The sequence below is a fragment of the Triturus cristatus genome, chromosome 11, assembly GCF_964204655.1.
Source record: "Triturus cristatus chromosome 11, aTriCri1.1, whole genome shotgun sequence".
Lineage (NCBI taxonomy): Eukaryota > Metazoa > Chordata > Amphibia > Caudata > Salamandridae > Triturus > Triturus cristatus.
In genome coordinates, this window is record NC_140594.1 from 1,045,853,511 (window position 1) to 1,045,874,642 (window position 21,132).

The following is a 21,132-nucleotide window of genomic DNA, read 5'->3' on the forward strand; positions in this document are numbered from 1 at the left end:
ATTGGTTGATCACCTTCTGGGAGTAATGAATATAGATGCCCAGAGGCTAGCCACTGGTCGGGTGCCCGCCCTGATGTTCGCGGACGACACTTTGTTGTTGTCCAAGACATCAACGGGCATCCAACGCATTCTTGATGGTTTTGCAGATTTTTGTGTTTCTAGGGGACCAGAGATAAATCTAGATAAAACCAAGTTCATGATCTTCAACCCGCCGACGCAGACACGTCCGAATCCCGTCCTAGGTGGAACCCCGCTGGAGAGAGTGAAGACCTTTGAATATCTGGGTATCACCTTGGGAGAACACCTGGAATGGGATCCGCAGATGGCCAAGGCAGCACTCAAGCTAACAAGGGTGGTGGGGGGGGATCCAGAAGCTACATAGATAGTCCGAATTTAAGCCTGCGGCTCCAGTAATTGAAATTTATAATATCCAGGCTAGATCGGCAGCCCTATATGGGGCCGAACTTTGGGGGCACCAAAAATCGCAAAACCTAGCCAAGGTGGAACATGCATTTGTGAGGAATATATTGGGTATTCCTATAAGTACCCCATTGGTACCATTGCATATGGACCTAGGGCTACTACCTATTGAGGAGGTTATGCCTTTACGCCCGCTATTATATTGGAAAAGATTGTGGTCCGTACCTGAGCTCGCTTGCTATAGAAACTAATTTAGAGAAATTTGGGATGCACTGAGAAACAAGAATATCAGGTGGCTGGCCCACATTAAGTTAATTAGCTGCAGGCTAGGTCTATCTGAGCTTTGGGTATCTCCGGAAGTTGCTTGTCCGGAGATATCGAAAGCTGACCTGAGTCGCTGTTATAAGAATTATAATTTAGCATCCCTGCATGCGAGTTCTGATGGGGGCAGATTGACTGAGTTCCTCCAGATTAAAGTAGAGTATAAAAGAGAGGAATTCCTAGACCTAATATTCCCTGCACTAGCATGAAAACTGTATATGCAACTTATGCTAGGCACTCTCCCGCTTCGAGTGTTTTCTAGCAAGTGGGATAAATCTACGAGCAAGGAGTGCCCTGCCTGTGGTTCTTATTTGGAAAACGAAATTCAGGTTCTTTTTTTGCCCAGCATATCGGGGTCCACGCAAGCACTGGCTAATTCCAATTTGTAGAAACTTAGGGTTTCGCCAGTGCACACATGCATTTAGGGTGTTAAAAAAAGGATACCCACCCCCCATAATTTTTGCTGTCTCCCGCTTTTTGAATGCAATGTGGCATATATGGAGGAAATTGATTACTGAACCCAGTGCTGTGCACAAGTCTTTTGCTCTAAATGAATATAACGCTCGATAATGAATTTCAAGTTTAATCCTTGTTTTAATCGACGTATAGTATTGTATGTATATGTAAAGTTGTATATGTAATGTATTTTAAATGCTACTTTTATTCATTAATTTAAATTTTGTATTACATGTTTATGAACTTTTATGGTCCTTGGTGGCCGAATGAATATGCTACTTACCAGTATGCATCTGTTCTTGGCATGTAGGGCTGCTGACATTCATATCTGTGCATAGATCGCCGCCTAGTGTTGGGTCCGGATGTTTGCACGTTGTTGTCCTGGAAGAGTCTTCGAAGTATCCTGAGATAGGTGACTCCTCCCCTGGACCACAGTGCGCATGGGCATCCTCTCCATCCTCAGATTGTTTTTCGCCATTGTGGCAGTGATGTAGTAGATACAGAAAGTGATGACCATGCTATACAGTAATTCTGAGAGCTGCAGCTGCTACAGGCGCCGGGGAGGAGGGTGGGCGATATGAATGTCAGCAGCCCTACATGCCAAGAACAGATGCATACTGGTAAGTAGCATATTCAGTTCGAGGCATGTGGGCTGCTGAATTCATATCTGTGCATAGAATAAATAGCAGTACCTCCTATTAGCGGCGGCCACCAGTGTCAGCTGCAGCGGTCTGAAAAAGAGTTCTGAGAACAGCCTGTCCTACAGCTGCCTGCTGTTTTGAATGTACATCTACACAGTAGTGTTTGGTAAATGTATGTATAGTGGACCATGTGGCTGCTCTACATATTTCCTGTAAAGGAATGTTTCCCAGGAAAGCCATGGACGCCCCTAACTTCCGTGTTGAATGGGCTCGTGGGGGAATCGTTAATGTGCGTTTAGCCTTTTGATAGCAAATTTGAATACATTTAACGATCCATCTGGCTATACCTGCTTTGGAAATGGCGTTGCCCTTGTGTTGTGGGGAAAAGGCAACGAAAAGTTGTTTTGTCTTCCTAAAGACTTTAGTTCTGTCTATATAGTACATGAGGGCTCTTTTTACATCTAGTGTATGGAGCATTCTCTCTGCTACGTTTTGTGGATTATGAAGAAAACAGGCAGTTCTATAGTTTGATTCATGTGGAACTGCGATATTACTTTAGGCATGAATTTGGGGTTGGTACGTAGTACGACCCTGTTTGCGTGAACCTGTATGAATGGCTCTTGAATGGTTAGTGCCTGGAGTTCACTAACTCTTCTTAACGAAGTGATTGCCACTAGGAAAGCTACTTTTCAGGTGAGGAATTGAATCTCACATGAGTGGAGAGGTTCGAAGGGTGGACCCATCAGTCGGGTGAGGACCAAGTTGAGGTTCCACACCGGTGCTGGTGGGTGTCTTAGGGGAATTACTCGTTTAAGTCCCTCCAAGAAAGCTTTGATGGCAGGCACTCTGAACAAAGAGGTGCTGCCTGTTCTGGAGATAGGCTGCTATTGCGGTTAAATGTATACGTATTGAGGTTTATGCCAGATTGCATCGGTATAGGTGTAAGAGGTAACAGATTATGTTTTGAATGGATGCGTCTAGCGGGTTAATGTCATTGTTGTTGCAGTAAATGACAAACCTCTTCCATTTAGCTGCATAGCAAGCTCTGGTAGTGGGTCTCCTGGCCTCCCTGATGATATCCATACAGTCAGGTGGCAGGTTTAGATAGCCAAACTCTAAGACTTCAGGAGCCAGATTGCCAGGTTCAGCTGTTGCGGATCTGGGTGCTGAATCTCGCCATGGTTCTGCGTTAAGAGTGCGGGTTTGATCCGCAGCCTTTGATGCGGCACCACGGAAAGTTCTAGAAATGTGGTGTACCATGGTTGGCGCGCCCATGTGGGAGCAACTAGGATGAGTGTCAGTGAGTGCTGTCGCAGTTTGCGTGCCACCAGCGGTATCAATGGCGCTGGGGGAAAAGCGTACGCAAATCTGCCGGACCAGTTCATCCATATCGCATTGCCCTGCGACTGTGGATGTGGGAACCTGGCGGCAAAGCTTTGGCATTTTGCCTTTGTGTGTGGCGAACAGGTCTATCTCTGGATGACCCCACTGTTGGAAGTACGGTTGGAGTACTGACGGATGTAGCTCCCACTCGTGCATCTGGTGGCTGTGTCTGCTGAGCAGATCCGCAATCTGGTTGTCCTTGCCGGGGAGGTGTTCCGCCATGAGGAATATGTTCCTCTGAATGGCCCACTTCCACATGCTCTGAGCCAGATGAGACAACTGTGGAGAGTGTGTTCCTCCCTGCTTCTGTATGTAGTACATAGCAGTCATGTTGTCCGTCCGGATCAACACGACTTTGTTGCACAAGTGTACTTTGAATGCCTTCATTGCCAGGAAGATTGCCATCAGTTCCAGAAGGTTGATGTGCATCTTCTTTTGTTGTATTGTCCATAGTCCCTGCCCTGTGTAGTTGAGTACATGAGGTCCCCATCCCTGGAGAGACGCGTCCGCTGTCAGTATTATCTGTGGAACAGGCTCTTTGAACGGTCGGCCCTTGCAAAGGTTTTGTGGATTCCACCAATGCAGAGAGTTGTATGCCCGACCGCTCACCAACACTAGGTCTTTTAGTTGCCCTTGAGCCTGATTCCATTGACGTGCTAAGCACTCCTGAAGCGGGCGCATATGTAGTCTCGCGTGTGGGACTATGAAAATGCAGGAGGCCATCATGCCTATCAACTGCATGAACACTCGCGCAGGAAGGGAGTGTTGAGGTTTGAACTTTGAGATCAGCATTTGCATGCTGTTGATCCTCACTAAATTTGGCTGAGCTGTGGCTGCCAGAGTGTCTATGGTCGCACCCAGGTACTGTTGTACGTGTGCGGGTTGGAGATGTGATTTTGGGTAATTTAGTGAGAATCCCAGGCTGTGAAGAAGGTGAATGGTGATTGACATGTGGCTGGCACATTGCTGGGCTGACTTTGCCTGAACAAGCCAGTCGTCCAGGTAAGGGTAGACGTGAATGTGTTGTCTCCGTAGATGTGCAGCCACTGTAGCTAGGCACTTGGTGAAAACTCTGGGTGCTGTTGTCACACCGAAGGGGAGGACTTTGAATTGGTAGTGCTGCCCCTGAATAGTGAACCGGAGATATTTTCTGTGCGACGGGTGTATGGGGATGTGGAAGTACGCATCTTTGAGGTCTAGTGTGGCTAGGAAGTCTCCCTGTCTGAGCAGCGGGAGAACCTGCTGTAGGGTGAGCATATGGAAATGCTCTGAGAGAATGTAGTGGTTGAGGGGTCTCAGGTCTAGTATAGGTCTGAGTGACCCCGTCCTTCGGTATTAAGAAGTACAGAGAGTACACCCCTGTCCCCTGCTGGTGGACGGGCACGACCTCTATTGCACCTTTTTGCAGCATACTTAGCACTTCCTGCTGCAATAATGCTAAGTGCTCTGAGGACATAGGACGGTGCTTTGGCGGTATTGTGGGTGGAGTGGAGGTTAATTCGAGACAGTAACCGTGTTGGATAACATCCCTGACCCACCTGTCAGTGGTGATGGTATTCCACGTGGACAGGAACCGCTGGAGTCTCCCCCCCCCCCCCTCCCGACAGGTGTTATGTGGTCGGGGGGAAGGGAGAGGGCGTCACTGTTTCTTCTTGGGTGAGGACCTGGTGTTGCCGTAACCGCGTCCTCTGCCCTTGGTGCTGGAGCCACGATATCCACCTCTGGTGTTTTTATCGTAGGTACTCTGTGTGCCCCCTTTATTGTATGTTTGCTGTGACCCCTGTCCTCTAGCCGCTCCCCTATTTCCGGGGCGACGAAAGGAGCCACTACGAAATGTCTGCGTTTGCAGAGCCCCCATTGACTTTGCAGGGTCTGTGTCCTTTTTGATCTTTTCTAGGGTGGTGTCAACTTCTGGTCCGAATAAGTAGTCAGGGTGGACAGGCTGATTGAGGATGTTATTTTGAACCTCAGGTTTGAATCCGGAGATTCTTAACCAAGCGTGTCGTCGTAGCATGACGCTGGTGTTTATTGCCCTCGCAGCTGTGTCGGTGGCATCCAGTGCACACTTAATGGATGCGTTTGTGAGAAGTTGTCCCTCTCTGATGAAGAGCTCCGCTGCCTCTTTGTACTCGTCTGGTAGATGTTGGAGTAGTGACTCCAACGTGTCAGTGCGAGCGATCGTAGCGAGCCAGGAGCGCCTGTGTATTGGCAATGCGCCAGATGTTTGCTGCTTGGGCTGCAATCCTTTTGCCGGAGGTCTCCAGCACCTTGGACTCCTTGTCCGGGGGAGGAGCATCACCAGTTGTCTGCGAGTGCGCTCGTTTGCGAGCGTTAGCAACCACGATGGAGTCCAGAGGTAACTGGCCTCTTATGTACATAGGGTCCCCGGGCGCAGGCTTGTATTTTTTCTCGATCCTGGGGTTTATCACCCGTGCCCTGGTTGTTTCCTTGAAAATGTCCTTTGCTGGCTTGAGGACACCTTTTAACATGGGCAGAGTCTTGACAGTCCTCTCTGAGGAGGCGAAAGTGTCCACTAAGAAATCATCCTCAATTGTGTCGGAGTGGAGTTGCACTCCATGATTGGCTGCGGCACGTTCAATGAGGGCATTGAAGGCAGCAGTGTCCTCTGTGGGAGATGTTTTGGCGCCATAAAGCTGCGTGTCCTGGGTATCTGTAGTGGCACCCGGGTCAGCAGGGTCATCCCAAGCTTGATCTGGGTCCTGGTGCTCCTCGGGATCTATATCCCTGGGGTAGGTGGTGTCATCACCCATATAATCCTCCATTGCGTCCGTGTCGGAGGGCGTCGGTGAAAAGGACTGGGGATCTGGATAGGAGGTGTGGAGGCGTTCATATAGAACTGGTTCCGATTCTGCTGGCAGTTTTTGCTTTAGAGGGATTCTGTAAGAGTCCAAAGCCTGGTCGGAAGTGACCTTCCGTTTTCGGAGCATGAGCCTGCCGGTGTCGGCGTCGATGAATTGGGACGGTGAAGGCCCAGTAGGAGAGTGTCCAGTAGATGGGGACGTTGTCTGGGTGACACGTGTTCGGATCTCGAATAGTTTTGGCGCTGTGGACGGCGGCAAACCAAAAGTGATGTTGGTTGGTGCCGAAGGTGCCTTTGGAGCCTTTTTCGGCTCGGAGCCCGACGTGGACTGGAGGGCTGCCTGTTCTCTGATACGTTGCAAGGACGCTGCAACTTGTCGCACCGAGAACGCCGAAGGTTCTTTGGTGCCGAGTGGTTCTGTAGAGGTAGGCGTGGACTTCTTCGGAGCCACAGGGTCATCGAGTCGAGGAGAGGTAGTAGCGGTTGACGGCATCGATGACTGGACCGTAGTCGCTGCCTTCGAAGTGGATTCCGATGGAGCGGCCATTTTAACCTGGATTGTCGGGGCCGATTGCTTCGGTGCCGGGGGCCGAGGCGCTTTGGTGGTACCGATGGCCTTCCTTTTTGGATCGGTGCAGACATCCGCTGCAGCGAGTTTGGCGCCGAAATCCCTTTTGGTGCCGACGGTTTTGGCTTGCGTCGAAGGAGTGGAGGTCTTCGAGCCGACCAGTGCCAGTTTCACTTTCGGTTTCTGTTGAACCGGTGCGACGATTGGTTTCGGTTTCGTTGAAGGGAAACCAGTCTTTTTCGGTAATAATGGCTCTCGCTGGATGTTCGAGGCCGGGCCAGAGGGCGGGGCCGAAGAACTGCGGGATTGATTTCGGGTAAGGCCCGAAGGCGATCCCTCGACCGGAGCCGTAAACTGACGCACTTTAATAGCCTCCGTTTGGACGGGTAGGCCCTGCTCTTCACCAGAGCTATCTTCTTCGGCCCCGAAGGCCTCATCGTAGTCCCCTACCTCATGTCTGCTTCTTCCCTGTGAAAAAGCTCTTCATCTGCGTCTTCCGATCGGGAATCGTGTTCGGAAGCGGGGCTGGAGGAGTTTGTTTTCCACGCTTTCAACATCTTCGTCCTCGGTGCTGAAGATGTTGGTCGGGGTCGGTGCCGATTGCTGCGCTTCTAATCTCGCTGCTCGTCGATTCCGGAGAGTCTTCTTGGATCGGAATCGGGCACAGGCCATACATTTCGATTAGTCGTGATCCGGAGAGAGGCATTTGTTGCACACCGGGTGGACGTCAATATGTGGATATTTGGCGTGGCAAACAGGACACCGTTTGAATGGGGTCCTCGATTCCATCGTCGATGTAAGGTCGATGGTCGGATTAAACGGATCCGAAAAAAGTTAATAAGGTTGCTAAACTAGCAAGTAAGCTGTCGATACCGAGCGGGAACAGTACCGACGAAAACTAAAGGCCTTTTGGCCTGAAACTAAATTTTCCTAACTTGAGTCAAGATAAGCACATCCGAACCCAATGGCGGAAAAAAACAATCTGAGGATGGAGAGGATGCCCATGCGCACTGTGGTCCAGGGGAGGAGTCACCTATCTCAGGATACTTCGAAGACTCTTCCAGGACAACAACGTGCAAACATCCGGACCCAACACTAGGCGGCGATCTATGCACAGATATGAATTCAGCAGCCCACATGCCTCGAACATAAAGTTATCGAACGAATGAGAAAATTCATTTTTCCACTATTTTATTATTCAAAGTGTTAATCCTACAAGATGGATGAAAGGGTCAAAGGAAACAAACTTTTAGCGGTTATAGAATAACTATTATCAAAATTGCATTGGTGTAGGAAGCTGGCTCTTTATGAGATATCAAAAATCTGATATACTATATAAACAGTCCAGAGGTTCCCATGTAAGTGGACAGGGGCTTTTTATGGCAATCCCAAAGTTTTCCGTTAGAGGGTAGTGTCGTCGAACATCCTTGGACTTAACAGAGGAGAGAGAGGCATCTGACAACACAGACCATGATAAATAAATGAACTCAAAGGAAATCCACACCAATTTATAACAAGCATTAAAAATGCAATAGGTCTCGCCTTTCATTAAGTTAAAGCCATTTGCTTTGCTATACAATACCATTAGCAAAGCAAATGGCTAACTTAAAGGCGAGACCTATTGCATTTTCAATGCTTGTTTTTACAAGCTGACAGCTTCCAAAAGGTGAGCTTTTAAGAGAAACTTATGTGAATCTGATGTCTGTTTTATGTACTTTAAGTTAGTGGGTACATTACATTAATACAATATTTTCTCTAGAGTCTTTAATGTGAAGTTTGTTTTTTTAATTGATTCTTTTTTTCTATCTTTAGAAACAATATTTAAGAAAGCTTGATTGCAATTTCCTTTCAAAAGCAAAATCAATTTTATTGTGATCCGTTGTCACAGGCCCCCTAAAAGGAGTGGGGCCCATATGCTGTGCCTACTTTGCCTATTTGGTAATCCTGCACTGTCGGCAACCCCTAATTCAGCAGACCGTCATTTGGTGGCGACGTGTCACTGACTTAGGGCAGAGTCCCAAAGAAAACAGACTCAACGGAGTTACAGATTCAAAACAGCTTTTTGAAAAATGCAGCAACTTGTCGAAAAATAACGTCCTGGGGTTTCAACCTTTCTTTTAAATATAGTAGGAATGTAGGACCGGGCTCCTGAAAAATAGTTAATCTGTACCGCGGCTCTATGGTTTTACTGGGTGACAGGCAACCCGCACTTCTCTCAGCATGAACAATTTCCAATTCCTCTGTTGCCCGACGCGCTGTGCTCGGACGCGGTTTGTCGAGGGCTCCTATTGAATTAACGGCCCTGGTGCGAGGCCCCGTGGCCACAACCAGACTGCAATGCGGTGCTCGGTGTACGTCATTTCTCTAAAATGCCTGCAACGTAGGATAACCAGCCCTAGTTCCATATATTATTCGCAGATCTGTAATGTACAGCGGAACCATGCCTGGTCTCAGATCACTGAACAAAGAAATTACCGAAGATAACTGTAAACCTTGTGACCTCGCAAGGATAAGTAGCAGAGTCGTCCTCTCCAATATGATGGGCGGCAGAGAGTTGCCTTAGAGGTTGTGAGAACGGGTGGCGGGAAATTGGGCAGTGCCGTGGCAGAGATGTACCGCACCAGGCTATATACCAGGTCTTGAGTTTGTAAATTATAAACAGCTGGCAGAAGGGCAGCACTGAAGGTCGAGAGGGCACATGAGAGCTATGCCCACGAAGCCAGCTGGTTATCCAATAACAATGCAAAGAGCTGCATAAAATACTCCTATTGTGCAGTAACAATATTGTGGGCGCTAACACAACAGATATAATACATTTCATGTGCAGGAATACAAAGAACAAAACGCGTGTCGTGCTGATATTGGTGTGTCGCACACTTGATGGCACGCTGAGGCCATGCTCCTTGCACCAGTTAGGGGCAGAGGTGCGGTCACATATAGCGCCTCGAACGGATGGAGACTGAGTGAGCGACATGCTGAGCATAAAGCGCCTCAAAAGGAAGGGAGGCATGAAAGGAAACTGCTGCCACATACAGCGCCTCAGAAAGATGAGAGCAGGAGAGAGGGAGGGGTGGAAGGAAGGAGAGAGGAGGAGAGGTGCTGGTACAGACAGCACCTTGAAATTAAGAAGGAGAAAGGTGGAGGGAGTAAAGTGGTAGGACGAGGAGAGAAAGACGGGGAGAGAGATGGAGATGTAGCCACAAAGCGCCTCGGAAGGAAGGTGAGAGGAGGAGGGAAGGAGAGCGGAGGAGCGAGAGAGATGCAGCAACATACAGCGCCTCGGAAGAAAGGAGAGAGGCGCTGTCACATATAGCGCTTTGCAAGAAAGGAGAAGGAGAACGTTGCAGGGGCAATGGTACTGGCACTACAGTATATCAAGCAAAGAAAGTGGAGGGGTAGGCAGGGAGAGCGGTGCTGACAGACAGGGCCTGCCTCAGGAAGACAGGGGCAGGGAGAGGGGTGCTGACGCCTACAGTGTCCCAGGGGAAAGGCAGGGACAGGGAGCGGGGTGCTGACACAGACAGGGCTCCAGGAAGACAGAGGGGGCAGGGAGAGGGGGTGCGGTCACCGACAGGACAGAGGGGGCAGGGAAAGGGGTGCCGATTCCTACAGTGTCCCAGGGGAAAATTACTCCTTGAGGTACATTCATGTGTTCCTACTTGTGGAACTCCTAGTGCTAACCTCTGGCGACGACAGTAGTAAACTCATTATAGCTCTGACAAAAGATGTGTGATATGAACAAGGGTTATAATGTTAGTGCCAACTTTTGAAAAGATTATCAGATTTAGGGTGACAAATACAGCACAAAACCAGATGAATGGAATGCTTTAATTGATCCAGCCACATTCTATTCCATCATATTTGGCTCGCCTGCGCTATTAATGGCAGAGCCAAGCCATAAACAAATCAGGGAAAGACTACCACCAAACTCCTGAGTCATGTCCCCTCTGAAAGGGAACTCAAGCAACCCTGGACAGTTTTAGCTTTGCTAGGTCACATCGAGGGTTACTGTTTAGGATCAGCATGAGGTGTAAGGTCACACACCCTCCTGATATATGAATCTACTCCTGAGTGAACAGATCAAGACTACCCCTACCAGATCAGCATTTAAAAGTCCAATGTTCCAAAAAGGGATGTTCAACATTCAGTTTGTCATCCACTAAACCCTAGTATTATCGGGTACAATGATGTAAAAATGACAGGAGCTGCAGTCACAGCTTAATACATCATCTTTCACAAAATCCTGCGTTTTTAGGTGCAGTTTGTTTACCCATTAAACATGCATTGCAATAAACACAATGTCGAGTGCTATTGAGAATCTCACAGGGATGTGGAGAAAGATCAGCAGGGGGGGGGGGGGCGAGGGATTAGCATTCATTATAGCTAAGCAGACGTGCTCTTGAAAACAATTTAGAACAAGCACAAGACCTGAGGAGGCTCTCACTCCCAGCAGCAAGAAGCTGTGACAGGTGACTTCGCCCCTCTAGCCGGAATACAGAACGGTGGTGGTGGTCCGTAAGCTGTCAGAGCCATCAGACACACAATGCGGAGCTGGCAGGGCTCGTAAAACTACTCTGTACAGACAGCCTAAACCTACAGTGCAGTGTCACTGATCTAGGCTCCCTGGACTCCACGTCAGGCCTTCAGTTAGGGCAGGTCACAGAGCCTGGAAGAAGTGAACATGCATCCTTACTTATAGGTAAGGAAACAGCGCCGATAGCGCGGCTATCCCCAGCTTCCTCACAAAAGTGCGTTTTATTTCTTTTACAGGGCACTTTCGGGATGAAGCCACGAGGTAAAGGTAACTTTACTTCCACTACTTTTGTGAAAGAAGGTGATCTCTCAATTCACTTAATCCCAAACTCTGGACCCCACTCTGGTGCTCCCCGAAATAGGCAATGAAAGAACGCACGCAAAAAAAAGCGTTCGCCAAGTCAGCTACTGTTTATTTTTGCATCGCGCTTTCACTTTAAAGTGCGATGCAAAAATAAACATGCGGCCTGCTTTTCTTCTGTCGTAAGCGATTTCTTGTCTTTTTGGGGCCATGTGTTTAAACACATGGCCCCATAAAGATAAGAAAGCTTTCACGGCAGAAGGAAACCAGACTAGCCCGTCCAAGTGGGCCGTCTCTAAAAGCCAAAAGTAAACGTCACTTGGAGTTCTTTTTCAATAGTTGTCCACCGTTAAGCATAAACGGTGACGCCAGCCAATGGAAAAGAGGGGCGGGGCTTCAAGCCCTTTACTGAAACTACTCTAAAAACATTAAATCTCGCCAGCGAGACTGCGCATGTGTGCAGCCGAGACCTAAAAATAGCAAGTATCAGTATATACGTTTAGGCATCAGAAGAAAATAGTTCAGGTAAGTACGTTTTTAGATAGGAATATTTTTCATTTCAGAAAGTCTGCTATTTTCGACTTCTGAAATATTAACCTATGGGAGGAAAATTATATGCGATTTATCGGTTCTTGTCAGCGACGTGCGTGACCCTTCTCCAGGAATTAAGGCGAGTGGTGGGCAAGGTACAGGGCAGCAACTGCAGACCACCACCAGCGGCACTAAGGCAGCCGGGTAAAGACAAGCCAAACGGCATCGGGCACCCAATGTTGTCCAATGCAGAACGGTCGCAGTAAAAAGAGGCTGCAGGAGGGGACTGGGATACAAGTCCGGTGAAACAGAGTGGCTTCGGATCATGCGATGTTATGGAATGTGGGGACACCTTTGGTGGTCTTCTCAGGAAGGGGCATACGGATGCAGGGGGTCTTTGGGTGTCTGGTTTCTCCGTCCTGCAACACTTGTGGTTGAGGGGGCATGCCAACAGAGGCTGCAGACGACGTCGGGGAGTTGACACTCTACAGTGGACTAGGTACCTTGATGGCTTGGGGACCACACAGACACAGTTGGCCCACTTTGACATGGACTGGTGGGCTTGGGAGCAGTGGTGCTTGGTGGCGTCTGGTGTTGGTGAGGCTGAAATCCTCTTGATCTTTCTTTGGCTGTTTGCAGGGGACACTTCCGCTGCCCCTTGGTAGGTCCTGGTTCCTGGGCGAAGGCTGGCAGGTCTCCTGGGCTTTGGGGACTCAGCAGCTGCAGGACAAGTCAACTTCTTGTGCAACAGGTAAAGTCAGCAGATGGGCCAGCAGGGTTGGCACCAAGTCAGTTGCTGGGTCTTGTGTTCTTGCTGTGGACCTCTTGTAAGTCTTCTTTCTTCAGGTTGTCAGGATCCGATTCTCTGGTGCCAGGGGCTCCCATATACACTGACTTTAGGGGCCTTAGAGGAGTATAGGTTAGTAGCCACTGGGCTACAGACCCTTGGGGTCATTACGCCCCCTATATGACCACTTCCTGGTCCCAAAATTCCGAAGTATGCCATCACAAAGATGGCTACTTCTAAAAAACAAAATTGTGTCCTCCTTAGTTTAGCCCATCTTAGGGGTGATACTAGCCTGGGGGTGGCACGCCTACCCGACTAGCTAATTTCCCCGCCTGTCCAGGTGCCAATAGGGCTCTGGAAAAGGGGGTCGGCTTCCTCTCCTGCGAAGTTGAGCCAGATTTGTATTTCAAAGGCGGCAGCTCTTTCAAGCTTGCCAGCCTAAGAAGGCTAATCGGTACAAAAGGGGGTGGTGATGGACGGAGCATCAGAACCAATCAAACCCTCACACCCAGTCAACAGATCTGGGTTTGATCCATCACCATTCTTTAGCCCACTCTCCCACCCCAGTTCAAACATGGCCATATGCAAATCAGTCTGACCCTGTGCCTCATGGGAACAGTCCAGCCCGAGCTGGCAAGCCATGCCTTCCCTGGAACGGAAACAAGCTTCCTAGGACCGGTTTCTGGCATTTCAGCCGAGTGAGTCCCTTGCTCACTTTGCCACTGGATTCAAGCAAGCCTGGCTGAAGACGGCTGAAATGCCAGAAACTGGTCCTAGGAAGCCTGTTTCCGGTCCAGGGAAGACATGGCTTGGGAGTTCGGGTTGGACTGTTCCCATGAGGCACAGGCTCAGACTGATTTGCATATGGCCATGTCTGAACTGGGGTGGCAGAGTGGGCTAAAGAACGGTGATGGATCAAACCCAGATCTGTTGACTGGGTGTGAGTGTTTGATTGGTTCTGATGCTCCGTCCATCACCACCCCCTTTTGTACCGCTTTGTTCGCCATAAGTTGGCAGGGTATGCTCAGATGTGAGTCCTTTGCTCACTTTGCCACTGGATTCAAGCAAGCCTGGCTGAAGACGGCTGAAATGCCAGAAACCGGTCCTAGGAAGTTTGTTTCCGGTCCAGGGAAGGCATGGCTTGGCAGTTCGGGCTGGACTGTTCCCATGAGGCACAGGGTCAGACTGATTTGCATATGGCCATGTCTGAACTGGGGTGGCAGAGTGGGCTAAAGAATGGTGATGGATCAAACCCAGATCTGTTGACTGGGTGTGAGTGTTTGAGTGGTTCTGATGCTCCGTCCATCACCACCCCCTTTTGTACCGCTAAGAAGGCTAATCAGCAGGTTATCCTGTGGGAGGGGGTATTTAAATCCTCTTCCCGACAGGCTTTTGTTCTGGGCATCCTGAGATCAGAGGCTCTCACCTTAGGTCAGAACAGCGTCTCGGGTAGCAGAAACCAGTCAGAGCACACCAGAGGCTGGTAGGTTTTCAGGGAGCACCTCCATGGTGCTCCCTGCGTGCATGTACTGGTAAATCAATCACTGGAATCAGTGTGGGTTCACCAATACGAGATGTTTGACACCAAACATCCCTATTTTCAGTGAAGAAGTCATGTCGCAGGGGAACTCGTTTTCACCAGTGTCCAGTACATATTTTAAAATGGCTTCCCTGTCCACTTGCACTGGCAATAGTAGGGCTTACCAGCACAGGGGCATATCTGCTCATGCATGTATGCCCTCACATGTAATATTCAGCACCCTGCCTTAGGGCGGTCTGGTCTGCAGTAGGGGGTTGACAAAAATATTACATGCAGTGTTGGGGGACATGGCACACAGGGATGTGACGTGTTGAGTTTTCATTTTTGTCTGCACCAAGCCACGCAGTCTGTAATGGCAGCCTTGCATGTGCTTGGTGAGGGGTCCCTTAGGGTGGCACAATTTGTGCTGCTGCCCTTAAATCAGTTTACCAGACAAAAAAGTGGGGGTGACCATGTCAAAAAGGGCTACTTTCCTCCAATAGGCATGTGTATGTAATGCTTTCTCACTGAGAGGTAGTGTGATCCTTAATTGTCAGAAGTCATCACGAGAAAGTACTTAAACATATTGGTTCTACGGAGACAATACTGCAGCTTTTTTAAAATTACATATCAACAGAGATGGAACATTAATCACACTTAAAGTACAATGAAGGAACGCATCTAAATTTCCTAAGAACTGACAAATCCAAATACATTTTGCACCATGCACAAAAATTATGCCCTCAAAATACAGCTACCAACTATGGATCTTACCTCAACACAAAATTTAAAATGTATGCCTTGGGAATCATAAAATGAAATGATTCGCTCAGGAAGGTTCACCGTAATGAGAGACCAATGGACTTCTAGGTGAATGGGAATCAACAATAGAGTCTTTTTGAACAAATCCACCTGAAATGAAATAGAGAAGTATGTTGTTAGTAAAGACAGAAATATACAATTTCCTTCCTTCAAAAAAAATCAATCTTACATGGGCGTGGTAGGCTCTCTCCCAACACCCATTCTTCTACCCCTTTCTATTTTATCTTCAACTATTCTCATGTATCAGTAATCTGGCACTCTAGGAAACTGGATTACTATGGGGTGTGGTTGTGAGCCCTCACCATGTAATATTACAATATTTAGCAGGTATGGGGTAGTCCCTTAGTTCAGTCCAGGGTAGCTGTGGCACAGAGCAGTAAGGCTTAATCAAGGGAAAAATTGTAAAGCATTTGGAAGTACTAAATAAAGCAAGTAAGAAATACCACACAAAAATCCAACACCAACATATAACAGAGCATATTTTTAGCTTTAAATAGGCAAGATGACAAATTTATAAAGGAACCATAAATATGATAATTCAAAAGGTAAGTAAAGTTACTTTGCAAGAGGTGTAGCACAGCAGCCAGAACGGCTGACTACGGAGCATGAGGATCATTGTTCGATCCCCGACTGCATCTCAGCATCATGTGACTGGGCAATAGCTCACTTAATCTCTTTGACGGCCCCTAGCGCCCAGAAACCCTTGAGGGGTGGCATGTTTGAGCTTTACAAATACAAACTATCAATTATAATAATTCTTTGCAAGCAGTTTGTAGCCAACATGCTAAAATGCCTCTTAGAACTCTTTTGGACTAGCCACAACTAGTTGAGAGCCAGTCACAGGGGATAGATAAGTCACTTTGAGCAGTCATAAGGTCTTCAGTGCACTCTTCTTTAACACAGTGCAGTCAAGAAGCAGTCCTCATGCTAGAGTTACCAGATGTTGAAGGCGCTGCACAGATGCATTCAGTGTTCCTGGGGCCACCCGGGCATCCACAAGCATTGGAGGCTGTCTCTGGCTTCAGGTCACTTCTCGGGGAGGGATGGGGGAGAAATTCAGAGCAGGTCTAGTCGCCACTGGCCTCCCGGCTCCAGCTGTTGCTTGTGGGTGAGTTTCTTGCTGGGCCACCGGAATCCAGTTAGACACTGGCCACAGGCCCAATGGGCCGGGGAACACCTCGGGCAGGCCAGGACTCTCGTCTCCCAGCAGGCAAGCGTTCCTGAGAAGCTGGGCCTTCGAGAGTACAGGCTTCCTTTACCTTGTGTGTCCCTGGTCTTTGGGGGGGGGGGGGGGGGGGGGGGGGGGGGGATAGACAACTTAGAGTCACTTATTCCATGCTTGCACCAGTGAAGCTCTTTTCCACAAGAGGGCACGGCAGGCAGAATCTTCTTTGCAGGTCCCTCAGACAAAGAAGGTGCCGTCCAGTCTTTGGTGCAGCTTGTCTTTGCTGTGTCCAGGGAACAGCAGGGCAGTTCTATCTTCTTTCCAGTTCAGTAGTGATCTTAGGACTGTGGTTCTGGAGTGCCACGTTTATGTCATCTTCTCATCAGTGGGAGAGCAGGACTCATTAGTCAATGGGGCAATAGTTTCCACAAGGCTGCCCTTCCCACTTTACATCTCATCCAGGAGGTTTGGTCACCAAATAATATCAGAATACCCCAATCTCTGTACTCTAATCCAAGATGGCACAAACTTTGCGCTGTGAAGAGCCCTGGACATAATGAGGAAAAATAATTCTGTAACTGACTTTACCAGATCTGAAGGAGATGCCAGTCTGTGTGCCAATACAAAGGAGCAGGCCGGCTAATGTGTGATCATTTGATTCACTGTGGCGGTACTGTCTTTGAAGCCGGGCCATCTGTGACTACAGCTCTGTAGTCATCCTACCGGAGGAGCTCACACCACCTCCCTTCAGCAAATCTCTCTGATCCCTGTTCCTGTGAGCGCTTCACACTTACTGGCAGGGGGCAGCATGTTGTCTCAGGTGACAACTGTTTCAGATAGTCAGGAAAGGCTACAGAAGGTTTGGGCAACAAAGTGGTGAACATTTTAAAGTCATCTCTTTTTAAAAGTTACCTTAAATCCGATCTTGGGAATGAGTCAAGTTTAATGTAACAATTAGACTGATACCTTGGAGTAATAACTTCGGTAGTGCCAAACACAGGTTGGCACTTAGTGCGGTGCAGTGTTTAATTTGTAAAAATAGAAGTGCCAGGGCCCTCTTGAGGAGGTCACTTTGCTCGCACCGCGCATTGCCCTTCCCAGTGTTGCAAAATGCAGGACCACCACAACTACTAACCATTGCATTATTACAAGTGTGACACTTCTGAGTATTCCAGGCCTCCAAAGCTACAAGAATGACTTTGGCGGCAGGTATTAGTCATTTTTCATTTATACTGAATTAATAAATAAATTATGCTTCTCTCTAAATGATAAACACGGCCACCATGTGGCAGACTGCTATAAGTGCTGGTGCGGACAATCATGTGCCAGTGCCGTGCGCTAGAAACCACTGGCTCAAATTAAGCACTGGAGCAGTGGCTAGTGAAACTATGTTAGCCAATGGGACCACCAGCTTTGCTACAGTGAAAATTGCAATTTTCATGTTTTGGTCAGAGCATGTTAACAAAAGGAATATACCCTTTTTAAAATTACGCTTCCTGCCAGGTGGGCTACCAAGGCCTTCCCTAGAGGTGGCTTATTAATACTAAAAAGGAAGCCGGGCAAAAGGGAATTATTTCGCCATGTCAAGTTAGCAGTTTTAAAGCTACCCAACTTGGCTACTGTGGCAGGCTTAGGGTCACGTTGTCACTTGGTCACTGCAGCGGTGGCAAAAGTAAGTGCTTCAGTCCACTATTTACATTTAACCTGGTAACCCAGGGTACCTCTGGTACCACAAACTAGGGACTTGTAAGTAAGCCAAATGAGAAACAGATATTTGCCAATTGTGCACATACTTTGGGATTCAGAGCAAATGCACTGGGGCCTGGAAGCAGGGTAGTGCCCTAGAGTTGAAAAACCAACAGTATCAGTCCAACAATTTGGGCACGATGCTCATAGAAAATGGGGTTCTTTCCGACATGCATCATTTTGGAATGTACTATAACTATTTTTTAAGGCCAAATAAGGTGCAGACATGAAAGTGCAGGATCATTAGAGGGGCAGGTGCTGCACTCAGTGACCACTTCCAGTGCCTAGACATGGATGAAGTGGCTGGAAGTTTACAGATTTTTACTTTGTACAGAAATAAAAACCCTTCCAACCTGCAACAAGGATGTAGTTCTAAAGTCTCAAGAAGTCACAAACGCCAAGACAGCAGGAAGTATATTAAAAGAAAGGCTTCATTTAGAACAAGAAAAAATTATGTTCCAGGAAAGTTCCCACCAAATTCAAGATTACTTGCAGAAATAGAATAAGCACTGAAGGAGTTGCCAGTAGGAAAACGGAAAATTGGTGAATGTAGATAGTAGCCAGAATTTAGAAGACTCTACCCTCTTGATTTCATTGCTGTGCATTGACAAATGTCAGACCCAACTGCACAGATTACAAGTTCGGATGGGATGGTACACCGAGGAGTTACAATTAAAGAACATAAAATTGCTTGGACAGGATGCTTTTTACATTTTTTATAAACAATTTTATGTGTTCCAAGATTATAAACAATGTAATCGCCAAAACAATTGTAAGCACCATCATATTCCCATGCAGACATACATACTAAAACATCCACGTGAAAGACCTCAGATCATAATGAGCCAACCATTTACCCCATTTTAGTTCATTTTTGAGGGGGTAACCCCATGCCTCAGAAGGGTTGCTCTAGAGCCGCACACCAGTACATTCTAGTTCTCCACTCAGTTACCATGTGTGTGTTAGCCATCTTCGGGTAATGTCCGATTTTGCCACTAATGTAGCTATACGCATGAAGTATCTAATCCCCCCCTAGTATTTCCAAAGTCATAGAGAAACCCAAACAGGGCTTCCTTAGGCATCAGCGTGAATCCCAGAACCTGGGACATGAAGGACATTATCAGTTTCCATAGTCAACAATTAGAAGGCATAGCCATGTCACACGGTAAAAGTCTGTGTCCGTACTAGAGCAGCAGAAGCAGGTGGGAGCCTGCATTTTCCCCCTTTGTCATAGTTTCAGTGGGGGAGAAGAATGTGCAGTGAACGCAGTTCAGATAAATCAGTCGTTGACGGGAGGACACTGCAATCTCGTGTGGAGCAATGCAGGCTAGCTACCAGTTCACGCCTCTATGGGGCAGATCTAAGAATCCCATTTCTGACTCAAAGGGGTGAAGACGGCAGGGGCATTGTTGATCATGGTATGATACTTGCAGGATACCCCAACCCTTTCTAATGTAACCATCGGCAGCTGCCCTTCCAACGGGTTACATTCAGGGAGTGCATAAAACACTCTGTACATGGCTAGAGTGTGTTTAAGTTGGAAGTATTCATGAAATGGGACTCAACTAGGACCTAGTGTGCCTGAAAGTCTTGGAATGTAGTTATCCCCTTGCCAGATATTGTGATGTAGATATTGTACCATGCCTGGAAGCCCTGGTGGCGAGAGGTGTGCCCGAGGCAGCGACCCTTCCACAGTGGGGTCTGTTGAGTATCGTGCCAGCCCATGGAACATACTGCCACCCACCAGGTCTAGAAGACAACTTTGGTTACCTGTAGGAGAGGATCCCTATAGAGCAATCCCATTACACTGCCAATGTCTCGGAGAGCTAATTTGGCTTGATACGCAAGGTCAACCAGTCGTTTAACACCAGTAATCATCGTGGTTTGGGAATACAACTAGAGATCCACCATCACCACATCGTCATCGTATACAGATAATCGGCATTTACACCAGGCTATTCTGGGTGAATAGTTAGCCCATAGTAAGGTGCAGACCCTGGAAGTGAGGTCCCTAAACCATCATGATTCAGGATTGATATTGGAAAATTCTGGATGATATAAAAGGTAGTGCTGAAGGACCATCATTTTAAAGACGGCCACATGGCTCATTATGTTAAATTGAAGGGCTGCCCAGCGTTGAAGGTCTGTTTTCACACGGAAGAGATGTCATGTTAAGGCTCCACTTCAACCCCGGGATAAGGGAGCTGTGGATTCCCAAGTATTTAAAACTCAGTTGCTCCATTGGCATGGAGGCATGCCATTGTGTGGTCTCATTGTTGAGTCGAGAGGCTCCTTCTTAGAGCTCAAGTAGGCGGAGACATTGCGGTCCTATCAGATGTGGGTTGGCCAAGTAAAAGCAGACCGCTCCATAGAGTGCAATCATGTCCACTGTGGAGCTCTCCTAGCCCCATCCCAGTTGGATATCGCATCGCACCAAGTGAGATGGGGTTCGATTGCGAGGGTGAACAGAAGTGGGTAGCGATCTAGGGCACCCTCTCTTCTGATCCCACAGTGAATAGGGAAGGATTCTGGGAGCCGTTAACTTACACTATGGCCGTAGTTTGTGAATATAGGAGGTTAATATACCCAAGTATGTGGGGACCTAGGCCCATTTTGACCAGCACCGCTCTCATGAAGGTCCAGTCTACAGAGTCAAAGTCCTTCTCAAAATCAAGAAGTAGGTGCTCACAGGGCTGGGGTATCCAGCGAGCTTGCGCCAACACTACTTGCAGTTGATATATACAGTGCTCGGTACTCTGATTAGTCATAAGCGAACATTGGTCCATGTGCACCAAGCTAGATATAGCTCACATGAGTCTAGTAGCGATAATTTCTGCTAAGGTTTTTACCTACATATTAACGAGTAATATGGGTGTGTATGAGCTGCAGTGCGGTGAGGGCTGATGAGTCTTTGGGAGCCCCAGTCATGGCCATGACCGCTCTGGTAGAAAATGTTTGGTCTGAGCCGTCCCTGTATATAGATCGAGTAGGTGTGGCGAGAGGAGATCCTAAAACTTACTATGATACTCAAGAGGACAACCATTCAGTCCAGGAGTCCCCCACCCCTGAGACGCAATAGGACTGCTTTAATCCCTCACTGTTGTGTCCCAGCATAGAT

At 48.0% G+C, this 21,132-nt stretch overlaps 1 protein-coding gene across 4 annotated transcripts in view; it reads right to left on the reverse strand.

Annotated features, from left to right (window-relative positions):
* The window catches only part of SENP5 (SUMO specific peptidase 5), a 252,121-nt gene that overhangs the window by 74,290 nt on the left and 156,699 nt on the right, over positions 1–21,132 (reverse strand). For all 4 annotated transcript variants that reach the window (XM_085635312.1, XM_085635309.1, XM_085635310.1 and 1 more), the window contains exon 7: positions 15,056–15,193. In XM_085635312.1, coding sequence (XP_085491438.1) covers positions 15,056–15,193 — 138 coding nt within the window. The remainder of the gene's footprint in view (positions 1–15,055; positions 15,194–21,132) is intronic.